This window comes from Tachysurus fulvidraco, chromosome 7 (assembly GCF_022655615.1).
Source record: "Tachysurus fulvidraco isolate hzauxx_2018 chromosome 7, HZAU_PFXX_2.0, whole genome shotgun sequence".
NCBI lineage: Eukaryota > Metazoa > Chordata > Actinopteri > Siluriformes > Bagridae > Tachysurus > Tachysurus fulvidraco.
Genome location: NC_062524.1, coordinates 5,582,152 through 5,609,645, shown reverse-complemented (window position 1 = coordinate 5,609,645; position 27,494 = coordinate 5,582,152). Strand labels below are relative to the sequence as shown.

Genomic DNA, 27,494 nt, shown 5'->3' with positions numbered 1-27,494 from the left:
GCAATGTCTCTCTTGTCAAGTGCCTGAACATTCTGTGATGGTTTCAGGTTTTTTGTGCAGTTTTGTTTTTGTTGGTATCATTCCCCATGGACACACATTTATTTCTAGACTACTGGATCTGTATAAATCTGTACCCAGTCTTCATGATATAAATTATAGATGAAAATGATCATGACTCATGCAGAAAACAGGAAATGACATGACTGGACAGAGACAGGTAAGAAACAAAGAAACAAAGACACATAGTAAAATAAATAAACAAAAAACATGGTGGAACATAACACAAACACACACAGAAATTAACTCATACTATCAGGTGCAATGCTCTGTGTGCTTGGCACCAAAGTACAAGATTTATGAAATAGCCCTGCCTTTAAGCTACTGCTCCTGCACCACTACATCCCCTGTGGGCTTAAGGCTCTCTCCAGCTACAAGGTGAAATAGCTGCAAGCAGCGACGGCGGGCCCTCGCACGTTTTTTTATCACTATACGGTGCCTCCCAGAATACAATGCATGGTGGGCAAGTGCATCAAGTGGGTAAATATCAATGGACTATTTTACATTGTTATTGACCCATTTGGGGACTGTAGGTAAATGAAAACCCACATATTAGACAAACGGGGGCACTAGTGAGCCACTTAAGAGACACACCTTTGTCTGACCATTTTGTCCACACTTAACAGCCGACAAATGGGATGTATGTGTCAAATTTCAAATTAATCTAAGCATGCCAAAGGCCTTAAATATGCCTGAGATAAAAGTAAATTTTGAAACGATGCCATGGCAACGGTGTTTGAGATATCAAAAATCCGTTCGCAATTTCGCATCTCCAATATCTCTGCGTCATGGTGGCCAAGTCTGGTCTCAATTTCTCAAATTCCTGCAGCAGTCAAAAAATCCACCTTTGTGACTGACACACTTCCTGCAGCCTGTTGGTGGCGCTATACCCAGGACTCACAATAAGCACATCGATGCGATCGAAATCCTTGGCCGAACATACACACGGCGAGTCATCACAATAAGACATTTTTTGCCTTAGATAGAAGACACTTCCTGTTTCTCTTAATTTGCCATAACTTAGTCGCCTCGCCATGGCAGCACCGTTTGAGATATCAAAAATCCCTTCGCAAATTAGCAAGTGCAATGTCTCGGCATCATGTTGACCACTTTTGGTGTCAATCGCATGAATGTCCTAGGAGGAGTATTTAAAAGTTCATCACATGCAACTGTTGTGACTGACACACTTCCTGGGGCCTGTTGGTGGCGCTATGCCCGAGATTCACAATAGGCACATCGATGTGATCGGAATCCTTGGCCGAACATACACACCGCGTGTCATCCCAATAAGACATTTTTGCTTTAGATATTAGAGGACTCTGACATGTGTGCCAAATTTCAAGAGTTTTCGAGCATGTTAAGGGACCCCAAATGGGCAATGTGTGAAAAAAAGAAAAAAAAAGAAAAGAAAAAGAATATAGCTGCAAGCAGCGATGGCGGGCCCTCGCACATTTTTTTTTTATCACTATACGGTGCCTCCCAGAAAACAATGCATGGTGGGCAAGTGCATGAAGTGGGTAAATATCAGTGGACTATTTTATGTTGTTACTGACCCATTTGGGGACTGTAGGTAAATTAAACCCCACATTTTAGACAAACGGGGGCCCTAGTGAGCCACTTAAGAGACACACCTTTGTCTGACCTTTTTGTCCACACTTAACAGCCGACAAATGTGATGTATGTGTCAAATTTCAAGTTAATCTAAGCACGACAAAAGCCTTAAATATGCCTGAAATAAAAGTAAACTTTGACACGATGCCATGGCAACGGTGTTTGAGATATCAAAAATCCGTTCGCAATTTTGCATTAGATTCAATCGCATGAATCCTCTAGGAGGAGTTAAAAGTTCATTGCATGCAACTGTGAAAAAATCCACCTTTGTGACTGACACACTTCCTGGGGCCTGTTGGTGGCACTATACCCAGGACTCACAATATTGTTATCACAATAAGACATTTTTTGATTTAGATATTAGACATTTCCTGTTTCTCTGAATCCGCCATAATTTTGTCGCCTCGCCATGGCAGCACTGTTCGAGATATCAAAAATCCCTTCGCAATTTAGCAAGTGCAATGTCTCGGCATCATGTTCACCACATTTGATGTGCATGAATTCCCTTGGAGGAGTATTTAAAAGTTCACCGCATGCACTTATAAAACAATCCAAAATGGCCGACTTCCTGTTGGGTGGTTGTTCGGGTCGATGAGATCTATATGCATACCAACTCTCGTACATGTGCGTACATAATTGCCCGATCTGTGCACAAATGTTTGTTTTTGCATTACATGGGCTGCTACAGAGCCCCCCTGCCACACCCGTATTCCAGCCTTTGCCCAAGCCTATTGTCGCACGACTCTGACGTGTGTGCCCTAAAAAAAAGAAAATAATAAACTTGAGCAAAAAAAATAGGGCTTCACACCATTCAGTGCTCGGTCCTGTTGTAAACTTTTTCCAGAGAAGACCAGGAGACTTGGATATCCTTGTGCAGTAGTCTTTATTGTAGATACACGATGAAACGAGTCTGCAAGTCAGAGCGTACTGGCACGGGCGCTGCAGTCATCAAGTCTGACTTAAAGTTGTAATACATTGTAAATATACACATTTTAGGGGGCAGTCCAATCAGATAGCGACAAAACACTCGGGTGACAATCAAAACATGAAAGGATGTAACAGCCCCCACACCCGATCCTGGAATTTCACCCACCCTGAATGTCATTAACATAACAATGGGACAAATGGTGCAAGAAGACAGATGATACCCTGAGTTACCTTGCCCCTTTCCTTTGATATGTATGAGATACAGGACCTGTAAAGTTTGAATTTAACTAGCATTGTAACTAGATTGGGCTTCTATATTATCCACAGAAATATGCTAGAACTAAAAGGAAATAAACCAATGACTTAAAAAATTATTTTCCCTCAGGAAGCCACCTTGTGTCATGCAGCTTGATTAACATAAATCCTTGATTAACATAATTCAACACCATAAGAGTGGAATATTAACTAGATTTGTAAAGTTCGTTGCAACAAACTTTGATGTTGGCTTTGACGAGTGTTTTTTTGCTGAGGTTGTTATGACCACATCTTATGCTTAAGTAAAGCTAGATTTGCTGATGAAAAATAATTCCCCTAGAATTCTAGCAATTGCTTAAATGTTATTATAACACACACTGAAGCAAGAACTGGGAAATCATTTTATTTTCTATAAAGAACAAGCAGTACAACAAATTAAAACTAGAACGTACATTTCCTGAAGAAAATGTGATATGTTGTGATTTATCAGGATTGAAAATGGGTTCATCAATTTGCATGTGTTTGCATGTTGTTGTTTTTTTTAGAGTATTATGAATGTGCAAGTTGACAAACTGATGGAGGGGAGGGGATGATAAACCATGAATAATTTTATAACCAAGACATAGATTTGAGAATTTTACCATGTTTTCCCTGCTGAGAAATCTATATTTTTGTAATATTGTAATATTTTTGTAGTATTTGGATTATAAGATACAATACAAGTACACACAAATACAAATAACTCATCCATGGAATGAGAACAGAGTTTGTAGATAGGTACAGGTTCTGCTAACTCTGTTCTCAATCCATGGATGAGTTATTTGTATTTGTGTGTACTTGTATTGTATTTTATAGTATTTGTTAATTATATAGGAGTCATTACTTCAATCACTTTACAAACTAACTGTAAAAATTGTGGATAAGAAATCAAACATTTCGCATTATTGTCCAATATTACAAAAATATAGATTACTAAGCAGGGAAAACATGGTAAAATTCTCAAATCTATATCTTGTTTATAAAATTATTCATGGTTTGTCATCCCCTCCCCTCCATCAGTTTGTCAACATCTGAACAGCTGATCATAGTAGAACCAGAGGTACAGTGAGGGGAGATTGTATCATTCCCTTTAGGAAAAGTGTATTTGGTCAAACTGCTTTTTCTGTTCTGCTGCTACTGAGTGGAACCTTACCCGTATTAACATCAGAAACCTCAACACGTATAGTACATGTAAGATCCAGTTAAAGAAGTGGTTTGTTATTAACTAGAGCTGTCATTAGCTTAGTTTTTGACCTGCTCTTGTTGCCCCCTGATGGTTTTTTGTTTATTTTGTGTGTATGTGTTCATATATTTGTCTGATGAGTGTTTGATTGCTGGTGTGTTGTGTTTCTAATGTACATCATAGCTTAATACTTAGTACATTTACTAAATGTATTGTATTTGCTTTATTGTTATTTCAGTATGTACTTTTATCTACTTTTATCTTTTTTAGGGTGACTATTACCATCTGTCTGCAGGTGAAAAATAGCCATCTGGTAGCCACTCTGACATATTGACAGAAATGTCTATTAATATGCATTGTCTCTGTAATAAATAAATAAAATAAAATACCTCATTAAATGCAGTTTTTTGTGTATTTTAGAGATTATCTACAAACAGAAGATGAAGCTCACACATGAGATGTCACTTTTGCAGAAGTCCGAATTGTCACAAATCACCCCCCAAGGGAACCAGTTAAAGGGAGCAGATGTAGATGAACTCATTAAAAAGAACAATCTTTTATGTGAGCTTGTACAGGAGTGTGGAGGTGGACTTTATGTATTCAAAAACAAAGACCTAGGAAACAGAGATCAGGTCTGTGAGCTGCTGCAGAAGATAGACAGAATGATTGAGAACAATGGAGGAAGCAATAAGACGTTTGAGGAATCAAAAAAAATTCGACAGGAGGAGGAGAAGAATGGAGGTGAAAACAGGATGAAGAGAATGGAAGAAGACCAAAAACAAAAAAAAGAAAAACCAAGACAAGATACTGGTGGTGGTGCTTGTGGTGGTGCTGGTAGTGGTGCTGGCAGTGGTGTTGGAGCTGTTGCAGCAGGAGTTGCAGCAGGAGTTGTAGCAGGAGTTGCAACAGGAATTGCAGCAGGAGGTGCTGCAGGAGTTGCAGCAGGAGGTACAGCAGGAATTGCAGCAGGAATTGCAGCAGGAGGTGCAGCAGGGGGTGCAGCAGGAGGTGCAGCTGGAGGTGCAGCCGGAGGTGCAGCAGGAGGTGCAGCAGGAGGTGCAGCAGGGGGTACAGCAGGAGGTGCAGCAGGGGGTGCAGCAGGGGGTGCAGCAGGAGGTGCAACTGGAGGTGCAGCAGGGGGTGCAGCAGGGGGTGCAGCAGGAGGTGCAGCAGGGGGTGCAGCAGGAGGTGCAGCCGGAGGTGCAGCAGGAGGTGCAGCTGGGGGTGCAGCAGGAGGTGCAGCTGGGGGTGTAGCTGGAGGCATAGCTGGAGGTGCAGCAGGGGGTGCAGCTGGAGGCGTAGCTGGTGCCGCTGCTGTTGCTAGTATTGCTGCTGCTGCTGCTGGTGGTAGTGTCTTTACTATTGTGGCTATTGTTGCTTGTGTTGCTTATTTTTTTGGGAAATTTATAAAGGAGTACAGTATATATTTTTTCATAGTTTTTGGTGCAATTGTCGGGGCAGTTGTTGGCTGGGCAGTTGGCAGTTTAATGGGATATGGCATACTTGGTAAAGTTCTGTGTACATTTGGTGGCGTTACTGCTTGTGTTGGCTATCTGGTTGATTCAAAAGAAAAAAGTAGTACATAAGCTGAAGCTATGGAGAGTTCATACTGTCACTATTAAAAGTGTTTCCTAAGCTTTCTTAATGAATATTAAGCACTTATTTAGCCATTTGCTAATTAAAATTAACAAGTGAACTTGATTTTATATCATATATATTTGCTTATTTGAAACCTTGTACATCTCATTTATTCAAGTCTCATTTATTATTCAGATTTTACATACATAGATTTTATATGCTCTAAAACTATATTACAAACAATTTCTAATTTACCATTTACCTGTAAAGCTGTTCATACAATCATACTTACCTGTAATAAAATTGTTAAAGACAAGTGTTTTTGCAAAATCATTATTGTTTTGCACATGATGATAATGATGATGATGATGAGTGTTTCTCTATAATTAAAGTCTAGTCACCAGTATATATATTAATATTAGTATATATATTAATATTAATATATATTAATATTGCAATTATGGCTGGTGTTATAATTATGTTTGTAATTAATAACAATTCATTATTATTCATCCCATATACAGTGTATTTGCATTCATTCAATATACACTCTTTAAGCAATTTATTAGGAACACTGCACTAAAAGTGGGTAGTTAGATCATAACTAATCTGTTATGGTCTCCAAATATTTACATTTTAGACTCATCTGTCCAAAGCACATTATTCCATAATGTGCTTTGGACAGATGAGTCTAAAATGTAAATATATATATATCGATATATATAATTATTCCATTATTATATAACCACACCATTCTCAAACTTCAGCAAAGGTTTCCTCCTTACGCAACTCACATGATAATTAAAGTTGTACGGTCTCTTTCTGATTGTAGTTTCATGCACTTTCACATAAAATGTAGCAAGAGCTTGCTGTTGGTCCCGTGATGATATTTTAGGGTTTTTGGAGACTTTTTTAATCATCTTGAGGTCTGTTCTTGTTGTGAATTTGCTTGTATGGCCTTACCTGACCCTGTTAGTAGTTTTAAATGTTTTTGTAAATGAGATTCAGGCCATGTCCACACTAATACGTTTTCATTTGAAAACGTATATTTTTCTCTACGTTTTGGCCTTTTGTCCACACCGAGACAGCGTTTTAAGCCAATGAAAACGTAGCTGTTGGAAGACGCTCTCCAAAGCGGATAAATTTGAAAACACTGTCTTCGCGTCTTAGTGTGGACTGTGAAGACGGAGGTTTTTGAATACTATGATGCATTTATAGTCATGTGATGCAGTCAAAAGCAAATAAACGCCTAGCAGAAATGACGCAGGTCGAAGCTTTACTCATGCGCAGTAGGGAGATGTAAGCATTTTCATACATTTCAGTGTGGATGAGCAACTTTTGGAAACCTTTTGAAAATGATAATGTGGACGCAGAGCGTTTTTATACGTAGGACATGGCCTCAGACAGGGGAATGGCTGATTACAAATTATTTTGAGATCTTTTTAAAACCCTTACCAGACTCATAAACAGCAACAGTCTTCTTTCTGAACGATTCAGAGAGCTCTTTGGATCTTACCATGGTTATACCCAGTGTTGTAATGTAACGGAGTACAAATACTGTACTTAAGCAGAAATTTCACGTATCAAATTACTTTGCTATTTAAATTTATGTCAACTTTCACTTTTACTCCACTACATTTCCTAGATAAAATTTATACTTTTACTCCGCTATATTTCCACTAAGCATCTTCGTTACTCGTTACTACAAAATAAAATCTGAAGAAATGTGTGCGACTGCAATAAGGGAGGTTTGGCGATTCACTGCTTCTAGATTGCATTACGCAGCTCCGCACGCTCTATTTCAGTGTAATGTTGTCAACTGAGAAGCACAACTGAAACCGAAATGGAAGCACCTACTGGAGGACCTTCCGTTATCGTAGACGACCACCCCGACGATAGTGGTGAACTCTGAGAACAGGATGAAGAAGATAACGTTATACACCCGTGGCCGTATTTGCAAGAAATGTTTCTGTACATTGGAATGAAAGATTCTTCCTACCGGATGAAGTGCCTCTTATGCCTACCGAAAATCACTGAAATTTTACTTTTTACTTTTACTTCAAATACTTAAGTACAGTATATATCAGATAATTTAAGACTTTTATTTGAGTAATATTGTAAAAGGTAGCTTTCACCAAAGTCTTTTTCTAGTACAATAATACCTCGAGATATGTGTTTAATTCATTCCGTGACCTTGCTCGTATCTCAAATTGCTCGTATCTCAAAGCAATTTTACCCATTTAAATTAATTGAAATCCCATTAATCCATTACAGCTCGCAAAATTCCACTCCAGTAGTTTTGTTTATGTGTTTTGAATATGAAAAATGTACAGTACCTGTATATATAAATGACAAATATTGTATAAAAACATACAGTAATAGAAGAGAATGTTAAAAAAATAAACAGGTTTTACTTTACGGAAGATGTGCACGAAGGTTGAGGGAGGTTTAAACAGGCGGAGGAGTTAGGAGGAATTACACTTTCACTTTTGTTCACTCTTTCACTTTCTGTACACTCTTAATTCTACTTTACACTTAAATGGAACTTAACTAAACTTCACTAAAATTAGTGAACTTAACTGAAATTCTCTTAACTGAACTTAATTGCTACAATTTCTGTTTTCTTTACATTAATTTTGCTTAATTTTCTTCACTGCTGTTCTCTTCACAAAACGGATCCGAAAATTACGGATCCCCAGATGGTCGGCACCTCACGCGACTCTCCATAGGAAATGAATGACTTCCGTTTTATCGGCTGTTGTTGCAGTGGAAAGGCGGCTTGTGCAGTGGAAAACTCTGCAAAACTCTTTAACCGAGTGAGACGTGGGAAGCTGAGGCGGGGGAAACAGTGCACACATAGTTGTTGGGGATCTTTGTTTCGGCGGCGGCACCTCGGATGCTCGTATCTCAAAAATTTGCTCGTATCTCACGTCAAAAAATTTGGTTGAATCACAGCTCGTATCTCAAAAAATTAGTATGTCTAAGCACTCGTATCTCGAGGCATCACTGTACGATACTTGTACTTTTACAGTCATAAGTATTGCTTTCTAGTACTTTATACAACACTGGTGATACCTCTCACATCAACAATGAAGAGTAAACCAAACTAAATGTCTAAGGCTTAAATAAGACAAGACTTCTTCAAAATGCTCTGTAACAATGTTCTAATAATTTGCACCTGATGTGATACACCTGTAGGTCATTTTAACAAATTTATATACAAATAATTGTGGGGGTGTCCTTACTTTTCCTCACAAGAATGGTAAGGATTTTAAATTACATTTCACAGATGATTAAAAAAAACATTCTTTGGTTTTTATTTGTTTAATTATTCAATTCACATTTATTTGTATAGCACTTTTAACATTGTACAAAGATTAATACAAAATAAAATCAAGATTAATATTAGACTTCTATTTAAATGTGTTTGTATTTATCCCCAATGAACAACTGACTGAAGATGGAGATGGAAGAGGAAGAAACCTTGAGAGGAACCAGACTCAAAAGGAAACTCATCTTGATTTGGATGACACTGGAGTGTGTGATTATTCACTCACTCTCTCACTCATTTTCTACCGCTTTATCCGAACTACCTCGGGTCACGGGGAGCCTGTGCCTATCTCAGGAGTCATCGGGCATCAAGGCAGGATACACCATGGACGGAGTGCCAACCCATCGCAGGGCACACACACACACACTCATTCATTCACTCACACAATTTTACAGAGATGCCAATCAACCTACCATGCATGTCTTTGGACCGTTGAAGGAAACCGGAGTACCCGGAGGAAACCCCCGAGGAAACCCCCGGAGGAAACCCCCGGGGCACGGGGAGAACATGCGAACTCCGCACACACAAGGCGGAGGCGGGAATCGAACCCCGACCCTGGAGGTGTGAGGCAAACGTGCTACCCACTAAGCCACCGTGCCCCCCGGTATGATTATTTGTTTATACAAATAATTGTTTATTGATGAGGAGGTTGTTGTCTACCTGGAGCTCGTACAGAACATACTGTATCTAGATGGCTCATTATCCTCACATGGTTGGCCTCGTCTCAATAAATGTCCGAAATCTTCATGATACGAAAAACAAGTGAAACTGGTACAAGCTCTGGGTGCTCCGGGATGGGTAGAAAAAGAAGCAATGGAGAGGAATTAACACAACCTTTTCTAATATTTTAGACATAAATGGAAGGTTTGAAACGTGTCTGTAGGTTGATAGTTCATTGGGATCTAAATTAGGTTTCTTAATGAGGGGCTTAAAAACCGCCAACTTGAAGGATTTAGGAACGTGACCTAAAGATAATGAGCAGTTAATAATATTAAGAAGAGGCTCAACAGCTTTATGTAACACTTCTTTAAGTAATTTAGTTGGAATGGGATCTAACATCAGCCCCCAGAGGGGACATTGTTATAAATAAATGAACTCAATGAGTAATACTATGGTAATACAAATGTGTTTTTGTAGTTCTGTGTGTTGAACCATGAAAGGTTTAGCTCCGTTTCACATGGAAGATGTTCAACACCTAGAACCCGAGGGAGAGGTAACGGCAGGTATCCGCCATGTCAATGTTTTAATCACTTTCTGCTAATGTCAGACATGCACACTGAACACTCTCTCCGCTGCATATTGACAAGACATGCCCCTTTCTGCTAACTGGCTACATGTTTGTTTTGTTAGTCGGCCTGACTCAGTTTTCTGAAGCCTTTTTCAAACATTGTACACCCCACCTTTAAGTGCAGAGTGAGTGATGTGTGTTGTACTGTTTGTCAAGATGTTAGAGACCAGGACAACTTCTGTCCTGATAAATCAGGGGTAGTGTGTAAATATGGACATAAATGTATTATGTCACATGCCTGTCTCTCTCTCTCTCTCTCTCTCAATGCCCAACCACACAAACACACACACACACACAGATTAATAAATTATTTTAGTACTTAATAGACTACAGACACATTAGAAGACATGAGATTAATGCTTGATTGATCATTTACCAATGGCAACTTTTGTTTTGTTATAACACATCCTCAGGGATATGAATCAAATATACGAGGCTTTTATTTCTGTACAACAATCCAATGAACAATATAAAGAAAAAACCTTCACTTCTCTCCCTAAGCTTGCAGCAGAAGTCCTGAAATCTGGTCATCCACTAGAGCTGATGGATGGAGATGCTGCTCATGTTCCTCTGAACTGGGTTTCAGCAGATCTAGATGAACTTTTGAAGATACTGGGGGATCTTCACAAGGAGTTCTGTCACTCTTTCTCCTAGTTCGCTGTAAATTAAACCACATGGGTTTGATCATTTACCAATTTGAAATGTCCCTTTAGAAATGCATTTATGACACTATTATATTGACATATTCACTGATTTTGAAGAGAAATTAATTTATGATTAGAAAGTCAAATTAATTAATCTTTTTTTTATTTGGCTTTTTGATTTTTGGCATCTCTTTAAAACTGATCGATTTTGCCATTAAAAAATAAATAAATAAAATAAAATAAACAATGTTTTGTTTGTTTATTTAGTCATTGTTTTGTTAAAGTGGTGATTTTGTAGAAAGTTCTAAAGTTTTTGGTTCTGTAGGCTCCTCATGGCTGCTCACTTTCCACTGAGTGTGATGAAGGATTTACTGCTGCATCTCTAAAACACTACCTTATAAGCACTACAACTTTGGACCAGTATGCAAATTAGCAACGCAGTACATGAATTTTTTTTTTACAGACTCTGTGCTCACTAGCTGAGTAGCTAAGATGTTTAACAAACAAACAATGTTTTTTGTAACATCATATTTTATTAGAATATGTATCTTCATGATTTTTGTTTGCTGTTAAATAAAATACAAACTAATATTAAAATACTAAAATCCTATAATGATGTGTGAGTGTGTGTTAGTTTGCTAGCAGTTAGCTTGTGTAATAGAAAAATATTGTGAATATGAACAAAAATGAACATTGAACATTCTGTACCAATACGTTCACACCCTGAAACTAGGAACAGAAAAATAACAAAGGGGAAATTAACTGTTTCCAGTTGCACACTAAGTAGAAAAAACAAGTACATTGCAGGCCGTTGAACTTAAGATTTCAAGATTTCAAATGCATTTAATTGAAAAACTTTAGTTCATTGAACTAACAGTTTTTAATGCAGTGCAATTGAAATTTTAGGTACATTAAACTTAAAATGTGTTGTTTTTTCAACAAGACAAAATTAACTTTTTTAGGGCAACGAGTTTCCATAAATTTTTTAAGTTCAATCAACCTGTAAGGGCTTTTGGTTATGCACAGAAACCATATGTGAAACCTACAATCTGGATGAATGTCTGGATGAGTAGACAGAACCCAAAACTTTAATTTAAATATAGCTATTTACTGCAAACGATTTAATAAAGATATACCTGCATTACAAATAAGGACAAAGGATAACAATCATTTATTTGAACTTACTATTTATTTGAATTCACTTATCAAAATCAGTTTTCAAAGACTGACAAAAACAATGAAATACCCTAAGTACCAATTACCCAATTTTAAATCTTTAAAACAGTATTTTAAAACCAAATATTTAACAAGCACAGTGTTGTTACTGTATACTGTATTAATAAGGAAAATGAACATTCGCCAACCCTAAGGCATAGCTCAACAAAAGGGAATGGTTTTTTATCTGAAAGAGAACCAGAAGAAACATGAATTTACCATACCTGTTTACATGGTTAGCTGATTTGTAACAGCCAGAATCTTGCCCTTCAACTCCTTCTTGCCTAAACCTAGCAAAACTTGCTGAATGAAAAGAAAGGTGTTGCCCATGCACTTTGGGTAGTCTAGGTGCAGTGCATAAGTTGAACCAAAAAGTCGACACATGGCCTGGGGTATGTTGTCTAAATTGTCCATTACAACGTTCCCCTCCAAGATGATTCCCACCGAGGATGGGTGGAGACGGAGGGGCAGGGGTTGCAGAGCCACATCTTCATTTTCTAAGGTGAGGATTCCAACTGGCACATGTTGGTACGAGTCTCCGTCATCAGAAGCCTGGACAAGAGATTGAAGATTACTAAAATACATTTTAGCAGTATACAGTTTTTTTCTAGATATTAATTTTATTGGACATTTTTTTTGTTTAGTTGTATGCAAGCATATTTTTTTGTAAATTATGTACACAAATGCATCCAGGAGTTCAGTTATATTTAAACATTAAGTGTGTATGTTTTCTTTTGTAGGTCTTGTAAGTCTTTGCATATGACGAATTACTGATTAAAATAAAACGTTATGAGATTAACCTTGATTGTATTTAAGTGTTTCAAAGGTGTCATGACATGAATTTAAATTTCTCCTGAATGATTTAAAATTAAAACTTCCTCCTCACCCATTTCATTCAACGTTTATGTAAAATATAACATTGTTTTTGGTGTTTTTTAATTGTTCTTACTAACATAAATGCACAGCAAGGAAAGTATTCCAGATGAAAATATTATAATAAACCTATGACAGTAAAAACGCAATAATAATACTTACAAAGCATGCTTTGAAGAACTCAGTTTGGTCATCACCAAGAAGTACTGGAAGCCCTCTCATGGTAACACATCGCATGTCTGCGATATCAGAGGTCTGAGGTGTGGTGGTTGCAGATAAAACATTGTATCATTTGTCAACATGAAAGGAAGGCAATTTCTATTAATCATACGTTTAACAGTTACTTAACAGTCTTAAAGTGTTACTTTGGCCCAAAATTAAAATTGTCATTAATTACTCACCCTCATTTTGTTCCACACCTGTAAGACCTTTGTTCATCTTCAGCACACTAATTAAGAGGTATCTGACATCCATAAACAGCAATTTACAGTTGAAGTGCCTGCAGTGGTTTAACCTTAAATGTTATGAAAAGACTATTCAATAAAATACTCTCTTCTGTGTCATTCTCATACACTGTTTACGTTCAGAGCTTCCAGGTTGTACATAAGAATGTCAACTCATTATTGATGTAGAACCTGGAAACCTGGACGTAAACATTAGAAGAGAATGACACAGAAGAGAGTATTTTGTTAAATAAAGTCGTTATTTTTGTGCACAAAAAGTATTCTCATCCCTTCATAATATTAAAGGATTAATCCACTTTCAAATAAAAATGTCCTGATAATTTACTCTCCCCCGTGTCACCCACTTGGAAGGCGATCATTTGTGTTTATAAATTTGTTTTTGTTTTTCTTTTTCTAAATTTGTTTTCTTTTCTGTTTTTCATTTGTGGTTCTTGAAGGCAGGGGTGAGTATTGACCAGAGCCTTTGCAACAGCTCGTAGATCCTCAGTAGTTGGGTATGCTTTGCAGGAATATATGGTCTCTGCAAGTTTCTGAAGAATGTCATGTTTCAATTCCTTTGTCACTTTTAGGTGCGTTCCATCTTTCAAGTAGATTAAATTGGCTTAAATTAGCCTAAATTCAACATCGACAGAGAATTTTGGAGTCAAAAAGATATCAGGCCATGGCATTCTTTTTTCCTGGGGTAATTCCGAGGTCAATACTGTGTCTGCAGTACTTGTAGCATCACTCAACATATCACTTGATGTCTCCATTTCACCTGAAGAGAGTGGCACAAGTTCAATCACCGGAATGATTTTCACAGTTGGCTTCTGAGGGAGCTCTGACAAAACGGTCAGATTGCAAAGTTCGTTATCAACCTCGGGATCTTGAAACTGTAAAGTAAAATTGTAGTCCAGTCTCAGAGTGTTTTTTAAACAACTAACTAATTCTTCAACTGAGCCTGGCTTTGATGTCAGCTTTACTTTTCTGATATCAGCTTCTGTAAGAATAACTCACAAAGTCATGGTTTCTTTAGAAGCCATCTGGAAGGAAAGCACAAAAGAGAGTTCATTTAGCAAAGAGTAAAACGCATCAATGTCACCATCAGTTTACCATGTACACTATAGGCTGAAAGTGGAAGAATATCATTCAGGTCTTTAAGCTGAAGTATGCAAAAAGATGGCTTATCTGGGCAGCAAAGCTCAAAAGAACGAAGGTGCTCAAAATACCATGATGTCATCACTTTGCACACAAAAAGTACCTCTGTATTCACTGCAACAATGTGAGTAATTTGCTTAAAATCAGGTAGCCCTGAACATGATCCAGCTGAAAGTATCATGTCTGTCTTATAATCAGTCCCATTAATGCAGACAGATGGTGCAACAAGAAGTGCTTGAGCTTGAGGGAGTTTTTGACCAAGTGCTCTTTGAATGTTCTCTGGGAAGGTGTTAACTAACACTGGTGTAACCTTAGCCATTTCCAAGTCCAACTTGAAAAAAGAACTGCAGTCTAGCTGATGGCTAAGAGCCCTCTGGTGTTTCAGTGCAAGTGTCATGGCAACATTCTTGAAGTTCTGGGCATCATGTATCACCATGTAAAACGCATTGTCCAGACTTCAGTGAGTGGACCATGTACCCTAATCAGTTCAGCGTAGTGTTCAATGTAGTGGTGTTTTGGTCGTAGTGTAAAGTCAGGGAAGGTTGACTGCAGAAGGTCCCTATGCTCTGCTACTTTGTAGTCAAGGATGTATAAAGACTCTTCATTAAACTGAGGTGCCACAACTAATGCAACAATGTCCTTGAGGAGCATGAGTATTTCCCATGTGTTGTCACCCTCAGGAATGTTATGGCCAATAAGCAGAGGAAGAAGCCTTATTAGACACCAATTCTCATGGCCATTTCCCCAATTGTGCCCTTGGTTGAGAAGGCCTTTGAAATCAGCTGAGGCTGATCGGTTTTGTCAGAAAATGTATAAGGAAATGATCTGATAGCATCATTCAACACATCTAAGGTGATGTATTTCTTTGCCATCAGGTCTTTGAGGCAAAGAGACAACTCCATTGGGACTATTCCCTCAAAGATATCATGTAATATGTCAGGGGGATAACCACCAATGACATGAAAATGCTCCAAATTCGCTGTGAGTGGGCATTATCTTCTCACACCTGTGTTTCGACCTGAATTTGGATCCTGCAATGTTTCTTGCACATGCCTGTTGTGTTCATCTCTCTGTCTGAGTTGTAATGCGCCAGATCTTACCTCTTGGTGTTGTGTGTCAATTCTGGATGCCATGCAAAATCTGCAAAACTTGTCCACAATGAAGCTTTCATAAAATCCTGCAAGAGAATGGGCACCGAGGTTATCTGCTGACACAAAGAGTACTGTCCCTTTAACACTTCTACCAAGATGTTCAATGTAGACCCCATGCTGTTCGAGAGTTGCTAAATCACAAAGAAGTGGGTACAGAACTCTTTCATAACCACACTCTTTAACTGTTTCAGTGTTGCACAGAAGAGCCAACTGAATTGAGTTTAGTGTGGATCTGTATTTTCCATGCAAGTTTGCAATAACCCAATAAAGTGCACACATCTTATGTTTTCTTTTAGATGTTCCTAAAGGATTAGCCACTTCGAAATCATCAATGTACAGACCCAGAGCGATTGTGAATTCATCACAACTAAGAAGTGCATAATCTCTAAAGTTCGAGCCATCACTACATGTCATATATTTATGTCTTTTATGTTCTTGTTTTGACATAGCTTTATCCAAAATGTCTTTCTTGTTTAACAGTTTTTGTAGCATCTGTAAGAGCGGAACATACGCTACTGTTTTTCTTCCTTTCTCAACAACAAACTCTATAGGCATTACCAGAGGAAAGTTGCGCATTACATATGATGCTCTCCTTTTACTTGTTGCAAGACATCCATTTTTTCCACATGATTTGGACAATATGTCACTCTCTGCCACAGTCTCAACAACCTCTTTCAAAACTGACTCAAATTCACCTGGAAGGATCTCCTGCACAGCACAATCCTGAGTGTCAATTACACTGTCATCAGTTTCGTTCTCATTACTCTCTATTCTTACTATTAACTCTGGTTTAAACATTCTCTCATTTTGATCTTGGTGATGCTTACTTTTGTGTGCACTGAACGTGGAATATACACTACTTCCAAAGCTACAGCCTTGAAATGGACATTGAACTTTTTGGTGGTCTTTGAGATGTCTACGCCGAAGGTGGGCAAAATATTCGGTAATCTGACAGGGTTCAAGAAAATCACAAAGTTGACAGTGAAACTTAGCTTCAAATTTTCCCTCCGATTGTTTATCATTTGCTGTATGAAAACGGGATAAGTGTATTTTAAGGCTATTGAAAGACTTAAAACTACATAAACATTCTTGATACAGGCATGGAAAAGGCTGGCTTCTTGCATAGCTCCCATGTTTAAGTCTGTAATGTTTTAACAAGTATCCCCTTTTGTCACAAGCAAATATGCAATACTTACATTTCCAGATCATCTTGATTAGCCTTGCTTTGAATCTGCAGAGTAATAAAAAAACATTAGATTGCTTTTTACATGATGACAAGAAAAAAATCTTTTGATCTGTTTTCTACAAAATTTCTATCCAAAATAAAGTACTATCTATTTATTTATTTAGCATGTCATGATACAACAGACTTGCATTAACCGAAATGTACTAGCTAACACCACGCTGATGAGCACGAGGTTGCATTTCTTTAAGACAACTAACGTTACATGGGCTAGTTTTTCTTACGGGCAGTCGAATTTCAATTTAAGCTATTTTGTTTAATACTTTACTCACAAAGAAATGTAAAAACGTCTAAAAGGTTAATGATAAAGTTGCGCTGTATTTAAACCATGTTGGACATTTCTAATATAGTAAACCGCCAAGATGCAAAAACACCATCGAAAAAAGATAGTTTTCCACAAAAGACGACGTTTTTGGTCATTTGTTTAATGAGAATTATTGATCAAAAAAAGGTTAAGCATTAGATTTTAAATGTGACGATTCCACAGAGCATGTCGTGACATAAAACTATATAAAAGTGGCGGTTGCGACTGATCAATACAACATGATAGCGAACGTTAACATGTAAACACAGCCTAAACATACATTTAGTTTTACTGACTAAATGTTATACATCTCATTTATCAATGTATTATGATGTATTCTGATGTATTATGTATTATGGTGTATGGTGTATTATTTTTCCTCACTACCCTTAGACTCAGCCACAGATACTTTCCTCTCATCTCTTTCCTCAACTATGGACTCCCTCTGCCCTATGTTCACTAAACCCAAGAAAACTTCTTCTTCTGCTCCTTGGCTTTCAGATGTGCTGCGCAACAATCGAAGAGAGCTAAGATCATCAGAGAGAAAGTGGAAGAAATCACAACTTGATGCAGATCTTGATTTTTACAGAACACTTCTTGTCAAGTTCTCCTCAGATGTGACTTCTGCCAAGACTTCCTTCTACAAGGAAAAGCTTGAAGCTTCCTCACATGACCCTCGGAAATTCCACAACATCATCTCTTCTCTGCTCAACCCCCCGGCTCCACCTTTTTCATCCTCCCTGACTGCAGAAGACTTTGCTTCTTTCTACCAGGAGAAGATTGAGGAAATCTGCCGGACCTTCACTTCAGCCCCGACTGCACTTACATCTCAGAGTATGGATTCCCCTACACCTTCGTTGTCACATTTTTCAACTGTGGCAGCAGAAGAGATTTTACAACTCATCCAGTTCTGCAATCCTACCACCTGCCCACTGGATCCACTCCCTACCACTATGCTCCAGACCATCTCACAAGACCTCTTGCCCTTCATTTCCACTATCGTCAATAGATCCATAGCATCTGGTCAGGTACCAACTACTTTCAAGAGAGCAAGGGTTATTCCCATCCTAAAGAAACCTGCTCTGGATCCATCAGACATCACTAACTACAGACCGGTATCACTTCTCTCATTTCTTTCAAAAATTCTTGAACGCATTGTCTATAATCAACTGTCTGTCTATCTCTCACAGAACAACCTCCAAGATCCCAAACAGTCTGGCTTTAAAGCTCACTCTACAGAGACAGCCCTTTTGGATGTCTCTGAGAAGCTACATACTGCTAGATCAGCCAAACTATCATCCGTCCTTATCCTCCTTGACCTTTCAGCAGCGTTTGATACGGTCAACCACAAGACTCTCTTATCCTCCCTCAAGAGTCTTGGGATTTGCGGATCAGCTTGGGAATGGTTTGCCTCCTACCTGGAAGGACGCTCATATCAAGTAACATGGAGGGGAGTGACATCTGCTCCACGCAGACTCTCCACTGGCGTCCCACAGGGCTCAGTACTTGGTCCTCTTCTTTTCTCCTTGTATACTCACTCTCTTGGTGAAGTTATTTCATCACATGGGTTCTCTTACCACTGCTATGCTGATGATACACAACTTATCTTCTCTTTCCCACCCTCAGATGCCACAGCTTCTGACCGGATCTCAGCATGTCTGGCAGAAATTTCATCATGGATGACTGCTCATCAGTTAAAGCTCAATCCTAGCAAAACTGAACTGCTGTTCATCCCAGGTGATTCATCCCCAGGTCACGATCTTGCTATATCCTTGCACAACAATCTGATCTCTCCTTCAGCCACAGCTCGCAACCTTGGGGTAACCATGGACAATCAACTGTCCTTTTCCTCTCATGTTGCAAATGTGACTCGCTCATGTCGGTTTCTTCTCTACAACATTAGAAGGATTCGGCCATTTTTGTCCACACAGACTGCCCAGGTACTTGTTCAGTCTCTTGTCATTTCTAGACTGGATTACTGCAATGCACTGCTGGCAGGTCTACCTATGAACGCAATCCGTCCTCTGCAAATGATCCAAAATGCAGCTGCCCGGCTTGTTTTCAACCTGCCAAAGTTCTCGCATACCACCCCGCTGCTGCGATCCCTCCACTGGCTTCCGGTAGCTGCACGCATCCGGTTCAAAACACTGATGCTGGCCTACAAAGCCAAAAATGGACCAGCCCCCTCTTACCTCAAAGCCCTCATCATTCCTCGCACTGCACCCCGTAACCTCCGATCTACCAGCACTGCTCGACTGGTTCCACCATCTCTCAGGGTAAGAGGCAAGTATACTACAAGACTCTTCTCTGTACTGGCACCAAGGTGGTGGAATGAACTTCCCATAGAGGTCCGGACAGCCGAGTCACTGGCTATTTTCAAGCGGCGGTTGAAGACCTACTTATTCAGGAAGCACTTCAACTAGCACTTCTTTCCTTATCCTTTGCATTTAAAAAAAAAAACACTTTGACACTTTTTCATTGTAACTTTGAACAAATGTTTTAAACTCATGGTATCTTAAGTATGTAACCTAGTGAACCAGCATTAATGTATTCAGTGTTAGAGATTTAAGCACTTATGTACGTCGCTCTGGATAAGGGCGTCTGCCAAATGCTGTAAATGTAAATGTAAATGTATTCGCTGTTTCAGACCAAAATGTAAAGTCCTACTCACCAGCAAACGTTGATTAAAATGCGCGCTGCATCCTTGTCTGACGTCAATTCAAAGAGCCAATCAACATCTTTCTTGTATTGCGTTGCATTGACAACAGACTAAAATAAGCTAAGTTAAGTACATTCAATTTAAACAATTCAATAGAATGAAAAGTATCATGCAAATCGTACAACAAACTAAAAACATGGAGTAAATGTACAAACATTTTGGGGTTTATGTTTATTGTACCTAAGTAGTTTGAATTAAAACAATTTCAGGGATAACGTCTCTAGGTTACGACCGTAACCATAGTTCCCTGAGGAACAAGACGCTGCGTCGAAACGCTATGGGAACGCCCTCTGTGTGACCGCGCTCTGAACCACGTGTGTAATCTGACCAATAGGCTTTGGAATGTGACGTCATCGGCGGGTGACGTCGCGTAAACAGGAAGCTACAAATGGCTGCGAGATGGACAAGACGCTAGCTCCTGTGAGAGAAGGTAAGCGCCGCAGGGATGCAGGGAGTGTGGCACGGAGACGCAGCGTCTCATTCCTCAGGGAACTATGGTTACGGTCGTAACCTAGAGACGTTCCCTTTCGGGAACTCGAGCTGCGTCAAAACGCTATGGGAACGAGTGTCCAACCACGCCACACTGACCAGATCCTGCTTAGAGAGTGAGGGCCTCGGCACCTACACGTAGGACAGAGGAGCCCGGGGTGGCTCTGAGGTCAAGGTCATAGAACCTGACAAAGGTCAGCGGGGTGGACCAACCCGCAGCGTCACAGATGTCTTGGAGTGCTACTCCAGCGGACCAGGCCGTAGAGGCCACCACACTTCGGGTGGAGTGAGCTCGGACACCGAGCGGTGCGGGGAGGCCAGAGGACTCGTGAGCCAACACAATCGCATCCACTACCCATCTGCTCAACGTCTGCTTAGAGGCCGGGAAACCTTTCCTATTAGGGCCGTAGCAGACGAGCAGCTGCTCCGACTGTCTCCACGGACTCGTCCTGCCGAGGTAAGTGACCAGTGCTCGCACTGTCGTTCCTGTTCGTGTCACCAATGGGTGCCTACCCAGCGATTGCCCCGCTGGCGGGATGCTAAATGCCGCAATTGCGGACACGTTAACCTTCAGGGTCGAGGGGGTTAACCCAGCGGCAAACTGTTCCTGTAAAAACTCCAGAACTGAGCCGATCGGGCAGTTAACTGGTTCCAGGTCATGGTGCTCACACCATGATATAAACAGTCGCCATCGTGTGGCGTACGACCTCCTCGTGGAGGAAGCTCTGGAGTGGAGAAGGGTCTCTACTACCTTGGTAGTGAGACCAGCTGCTATGAACTGTGCCCCCTCAGGGGCCACAGCCACAGCCTTCACAGCTCTGGGCGGGGGTGCACCAGGGTTCCGCCCGCCTGTGAGAGGAGATCCCTCCTGGGAGGAATTTCCCACGGAGGGCCCCCGAGTAGGGACACCAGATCCGCAAACCATGGCTTGCCCAGCCAACGGGGTGCTACCAGGAGGAGACGAACTCCAACCCGGCGAACTCTCTCCAGAACTCCAGGGAGCAGTGCGATCGGGGGAAAGGGATACAGGCATAGCCTCAGCCACGACTGCACCATGGCATCCAGACCTAACGGGGCTGGGTGATAGAGGGAGAACCAGAAGGGACAGTGCGAGGTCTCCCGGGTCGCAAACAGATCCACCTGGGCTCTGCAGAACCTCCGCCATATGAACTCCACCACCTCGGGGTGGAGACGCCATTCCCCAGGCCTCGGCCCCTGCCTCGACAGGGCATCTGCTCTGACATTCAACCGTCCCAGGATATAAATGGTCCTCAAAGAGAGGAGTCTGTCCCGAGACCACAAGAGGATCGCTCGTGCTAGCCTGTACAAAGGGCAAGATCAGAGGCCCCCTTGGTGGTCGATGTAGGAGACCACCGCAGTATTGTCCAAGTGGACCAATACGAGGCGATCTCTCAGGTCCGGGAGGAAGTGTTTTAACCCCAAAAACACAGCCATCATCTCCAGGTAATTTATGTGCCACGAGAGACGTGGGCCTCTCCACAGACCCTGGACGGAGTGGCCACTCATGACTGCACCCCACCCCATGAGGGAAGCATCCGTCGTTAGCGTCACGCGATGACATGGAGCCCCCAACATGGGGCCGTGGGACAGAAACGTTCGGTCTCTCCAAACATCCAAGGCTCGAAGGGCACGCCGTGAGACCTTGATGGAACGATATGGGTTTCCCTTGAGAGAAAACCCCCTGCTCCGGAGCCACCACTGGAGGGGACTCATGTGCAGGAGGCCAAGCGGGATTACGCTGGACACCACTGCCATGAGCCCTAGCAGCCTCTGGAACTGCTTCACAGTAAGTAGCTGGCCGTCCTGCACTCCCCTGAATGAGGTCAGGCCGAACAGGAGGAACCAATATTGGTGAGCTTCGCCCCCGAAAGCAAACCTCAGGAACCTCCCGTGTGCAGGAAGGATGGAAACATGAAAGTATGCGTCTTCCAGATTCAATGTGACGAACCAGTCCCCGGACCTGATCTGAGTCACGACCTCCTCGAGGGTCAGCATCCTGAACCTGAGCCTCTTGAGAGAGCGGTTCAAGGAGCGTAGATCTAGAATGGGACACAACCCGCCATCCTTCTTCGGAACGACAAAGTACGGGCTGTAGAAGCCTGACTCCCGAACCGAGGGGGGAAGCACCTCGATGGTTCCTCTCCTCAGGAGTGTGTGCACTTCCCGTTCCAGGACCAGAGCCTGCTCGGGTCCCACCAGGGTGGGACACATCCCGTTGAAATGGGGAGGAGAGGACGCAAACTGAACTGTATAGTCGACCTCTATGATCCGCAGGACCCACAGGGAGACTTCTGGCAGCTCCTCCCAAGCTGTCAGAAAGTTCCTCAGGGGAACCAGCCCCTCAGGGCTGGCCTCTGACCCACTCAGAGCAGCTGGGACCAAGCCCTGCAGCTGATGGTGCCTCGCGAGAGGCGGCGGACCCTCCCCCTCCACAACAAACCTTCGGGTGGAAAGGTGGGGAGCGAACCGCTGGAGGGAAGCTGCGCCCTGAAGCACATCCTGTAGCAGGGCTGCCAGAAAGGCCTCCATGACCTGAACGGCCGGAGCAACATACTGCGGCCGTTGATACCTCCTGAGAGGCGGCTGGAGCACATCTTGTGGCAGAGCCAACAGCCCAGCGCCTCGGTGGTGCAGGGGAGGGATGGGCACCATAACGTGAGGTGTGCCCCACACCCCCAACCGTAGTCTGACAGGGTCTACGCACCACTGCCCGTTTGTCAGAGGCGAGGGCGACCCTCAGGTCATCCTGCTCCTTCTTGGGCCCAGAGCGTTGCCTTGGGCCCTTAGGCCCCTCCCGCGGGGATCGGGTGGCCACACTCTGCTTCTGGGCCTCGCCAGAGATCGCCGAGGGAGGTACTGCTGAAATGCAGCCGACTGCTTTTTAGACTCCTGGAACTTGTTCACGACTGTCGTTTTCACAGTGTCGCAAAACAGTCCAGGAGAAGCCATCGGTGCGTCCAACAGCACAGCTCGATCCTTGTCCGGGAGGTCGGACAAGGTGAGCCACAGATGCCTTTCAGTGGCCACCAGGGCCGCCATGGACTGACCAACGGCCCGCGCCATGTGTTTTGTGGCCCGAAGAGCCAAGTCGGCAGTCCGACGCAACTCCTCAACATCAGCGGTCCCGGAGCTAAGTTCCTCACCCAAATCTCATAGCAGGTCAGCCTGGTATGCGTGCAATACACCCATGGTGTGGAGGCAGCCCGCGGCTTGACCTGCTGCCGCGTAAGCCTTCCCCACTAAGGCCGATGTAGCACGTAGCGGCTTAGTAGGGAACACCGGAGCCTTTAGTGATGATGCTACGCTAGGGGAGAGATAGCTAGCCAGCGTCTCTTCCACACGTGGCATCGCACCGTAGCCACACGCCTTAGCCCCAACCACATTCGCGTAAAGCAAGAAGTGACTAGGAGAAGTGCGCGTAGAGTACGGGGTTTTCCAGGATCTGGACACCTCGGCGTGCAGATCGGGAAAAAATGGCAGGCTCCGGCGCTGAGGAAGTGACACAGGGTGCAGGAAACGGTCATCCAGCTTACTGGGTGTGCGTTGCTTCTGCAGCTCCACCGGCCAATCTAAATCCAGCTTGGCTACGGCTCGTGTCACGACCTCGAGGAGCTCCTCATACATCACAAACTGTGAGGAGCCCACAGGCTTGCTAGCATCCATCAGCTCTCCTTCCTCGGAGGGAGAGACATGTAATGCCGCGTAGCTCGCGCAGGGAGAAGAAGCAGCCATTGGGCCTACTTCTCCACGAACGCCGGAGCTCGAATCAGCAGACGAGGCTGGAGAGGACTCATCCGCCTCCAATCCCGCTGCTAAATCGACCTGCGAGCCCCACGAGCGCCGGTGCCGCTTTGCCTCGGCAAGAGCGGGACCGGAGCCGCGAGGGAGAGTGCTCTCCTCGAAGAGCGCTCTCCGGGAGCGAAGCATGCGCATAGCCATGCGGCTGCAATGCGAGCAATCGACTCCCTCGAGAGCCGATTGTGCATGCTCCACTCCCAAGCAAACAACACACCGATCATGCGAATCCTTCCCGGTTATGAAACGGGGACACGGAAAAACACATTCACGGAAATCCTGTCTGCCAGCCATCACTCGATCAGCTACACAGTATCAGAAAAACAGCGCTTACCTGAACGAGCAGAAGCTAGCGTCTTGTCCATCTCGCAGCCATTTGTAGCTTCCTGTTTACACGACGTCACCCGCCGATGGCGTCACGTTCCAAAGCTTATTGGTCAGATTACACACGTGGTTCAGAGCGCGGTCACGCAGAGGGCGTTCCCATAGCGTTTCGACGCAGCTAGAGTTCCGAAATGGAACAGTGTATGCTGTCATTTCATCTAGATTGGTGGTGTCAAACTCAAATTCACAGTGGGCCAAAATATAAAACTGAGATAAAGTCACGGGCCAAACTGAATATTTATTGAAAAATTAACTGCAACTGATATGTAATGTTCAACCTTTTTCATATGGAAACAAACTTTAGTTTTGCTTAAATACAGGATTTGGAACAACCAGAGCTTGATATTACAAACACATAAGAAATTTAATTTGAAATAAAAGACACATCAGTCCATCCTTAAAAATATTTTGGTTTGCAGTAACAGTTTAAAAAAAAGGGGTCAGTAGGTAGGTCTTTTTTCATATTAAGTTTCAATGTAAAAAAAAAAAAAGTACAATTTTGGTGATGGTGATTACGTAGGTATGACTTTAAACAAATTAGCATATCGTGACGTCACTGACTGGGTCTTCAACCCGTGCCTTCGGACGCATCATTGCAAACCTTATTTTGATGCTGGGCACAGTTTTTCCAGAACTCCGTGTCAAGTTAAAGCGCTGTCGAGTTTTTGAATTTGAATTTTTTAAATGTATTATGGTGCACGAACCCGTTAATATTATTTTATTGCTTTTGTATTAGTTGTTTGAAGAGTAAAAAAAAAATATCGGTTTTAAAGCAAATTTACAACCAGCAAGTCGGTCGGACTTAAGTTGAGTCGGTCCTAAATTGACAAGGTCAGTCGGGTTACGGCAAACAAGAATATTTTTAAGGATGGCCTCAGTGGTGTTCATTTCGCAAACTTTGACCATACACTTTTTGACAAACTCTCCCTCATTAAAGGGCCGGGCAGATTTTGCAATCTATGCTGCCACAATAAAACTCGCCTTTACAGCAGCTTCCCTTTTTGATTTAGCTTTCATGAACATAGTCTGCCGGGAAACCAGACTTTTTTCATCTTCTCCGCCTTCTGGAGCTTCTGCTTTACGTCCAGGTCCTTATACTTATACTATAATTGTTTAGTTTCATAGTGTCGTCTTATGTTGTATTTTTTTGTTACAGACACGTTAGCTCCGCAAACAAGACAAACTGGTTGTTAACGACTGTCAACAGAGAATGAGGGGCGCTTGCTGTTCGTGACTATAGTACGCGTCAATACAGTGGCAAGGCATTCTGGGATTTGTATTATTAGTGGAGCATGTGGCTAGCCTGCTGTAATGCACATTTGATATAATCTCACGGGCCAAATATAATTACACGGGCCAGAGTTTGACACCCCTGATCTAGATCGTTTGTGTTTAAGGGTACAGTAAGACGTTGAGACAGATCAGGCAGGTTATTTGTGAATCTGTCTTTAGTGGTAAGAATAATAGTTCTACCAAGTCGATAACATGGTTATTTGTCCTACAGGTCTGTGATGTCATCACTTTGAGGTATGATATCTATTTCAGTGACATCTACTCTGTGCGACATTATTCAATCTAGCGTATAATTAAGATGATGAGATGGCCTAGTAATGTTTTGTTTAAGCCCAAATGAGTTTAGTAAATCCATAAATGCAAGTACTAAAGCATCGTTTGTATTGTCAACATGCATGTTAAAATCTCTAAGGGGTCTATACACAGTTGAATCAATGTGAATCGATATAATCGATAGTTATATCACTTGAATCTTTCAATATTGTTATAATGAAGACCAATTTCTCATTTGACAAAGTGAGAATTTATTAGATGATAGCATACAGTTAGTGTTGGCGGTATTATTCTGTTCTGGGCAGGAATCCACGCGCACGTTCGTGTGCATGCATGGACCGAGTTGGGGAGAGCAGCAACTAGAACATAGAATAGACCCCCCCTACAACAGAACCATTAATCATGCATAGAGTTTTTTTTTTGGCAAATAATAAATGGATAATTAAGTAATTAAATAATTAGAAAGAGAGGGAGAGAGAGAAAAATATGTGGAGATTTAAGACGTAAACTGGTACAACGAACACAGGTTCTGGCATGGTGGAGTCAGGGTTGGAGGAGGGAGTTTAAATCGCAGCAGCGGCGACGCGCTAGAAAGCGGCTCAATGAATGGGAATTTAAATGGTCGGGTAATATGGATGTCGTAACCGGATTGGTGCGCGTCGTGGACTGCTGATTAACAGCTGATGCACGCTTGACGACGTGGCCTGCCAGAACTAACGCGATGCTTGATTTTTTTACTATATAAAAAACCCAAAGGTTTTCATGGGGTGTTCTAAATTTTTCACATGAGTGTAGGTTGATTATGTATTAGATTTAATATGGATATCCCACAGTGATTTTGTCTTCAGTAAGTGAAAAGCTCTCTCATTTTTTTCTTGCTCAAAGTTTTGCTTACTTGTTGTTTTCCTGGTTTATTTAAAAAAAATTATATATTTCCTAAAGAAACTTCAGACTGACAGTCTAGTGAATCTAGTGTCCTAGTGAACCATATATTTATTGATAGAGACTTCAAAGCACTTTTGTACATTACTCTGGATAAGGGGGTCTGCCAAATTGCTGTAAATGTAATTGTATATACATTTATAATATATAAGCCCTATATAACTTATATCTGGTGAAATTGATCAAACTTCCTACTGCCTCCCTGTACTTTCTTGGCTCTTACATCTTTTAAGTTTTGTTACACATGGAGTCTAGACTTACAATTTTGCAGCTCAATT

General features: G+C 41.8%; 1 protein-coding gene and 1 long non-coding RNA gene across 2 annotated transcripts; both read right to left on the bottom strand.

Moving 5' to 3' along the window:
* Positions 1 to 4,488: 4,488 nt before the first annotated feature.
* On the bottom strand, positions 4,489 to 7,169 carry LOC125145179 (keratin-associated protein 5-5-like). Its single transcript, XM_047816101.1, has 3 exons — positions 7,106 to 7,169; positions 4,881 to 5,540; positions 4,489 to 4,499 (listed from the first exon to the last, which is right to left on the bottom strand). Exons 1-3 carry the CDS (start codon positions 7,167 to 7,169, stop codon positions 4,489 to 4,491), a joined length of 735 nt encoding a protein of 244 aa, XP_047672057.1.
* Positions 7,170 to 10,685: 3,516 nt separating this feature from the next.
* On the bottom strand, positions 10,686 to 17,735 carry LOC113647533. The gene is made up of 5 exons (XR_007143590.1): positions 16,950 to 17,735; positions 15,703 to 15,779; positions 13,164 to 14,487; positions 12,353 to 12,680; positions 10,686 to 10,927 (listed from the first exon to the last, which is right to left on the bottom strand). It is a non-coding gene; the product is annotated as an uncharacterized LOC113647533 (long non-coding RNA).
* Positions 17,736 to 27,494: the final 9,759 nt, after the last annotated feature.

Excerpts from the sequence above, each read along its gene's own strand:
- LOC125145179 (XM_047816101.1), bottom strand. The coding sequence starts at position 7,169 with ATGGTAAGATCCAAAGAGCTCTCTGAATCGTTCAGAAAGAAGACTGTT. Across the intron at positions 5,541-7,105 it reads TGTTGCTGTTTATGAGTCTG|CCAACAACTGCCCCGACAAT; the intron begins GTAAGGGTTTTA and ends CCAACTGCCCAG.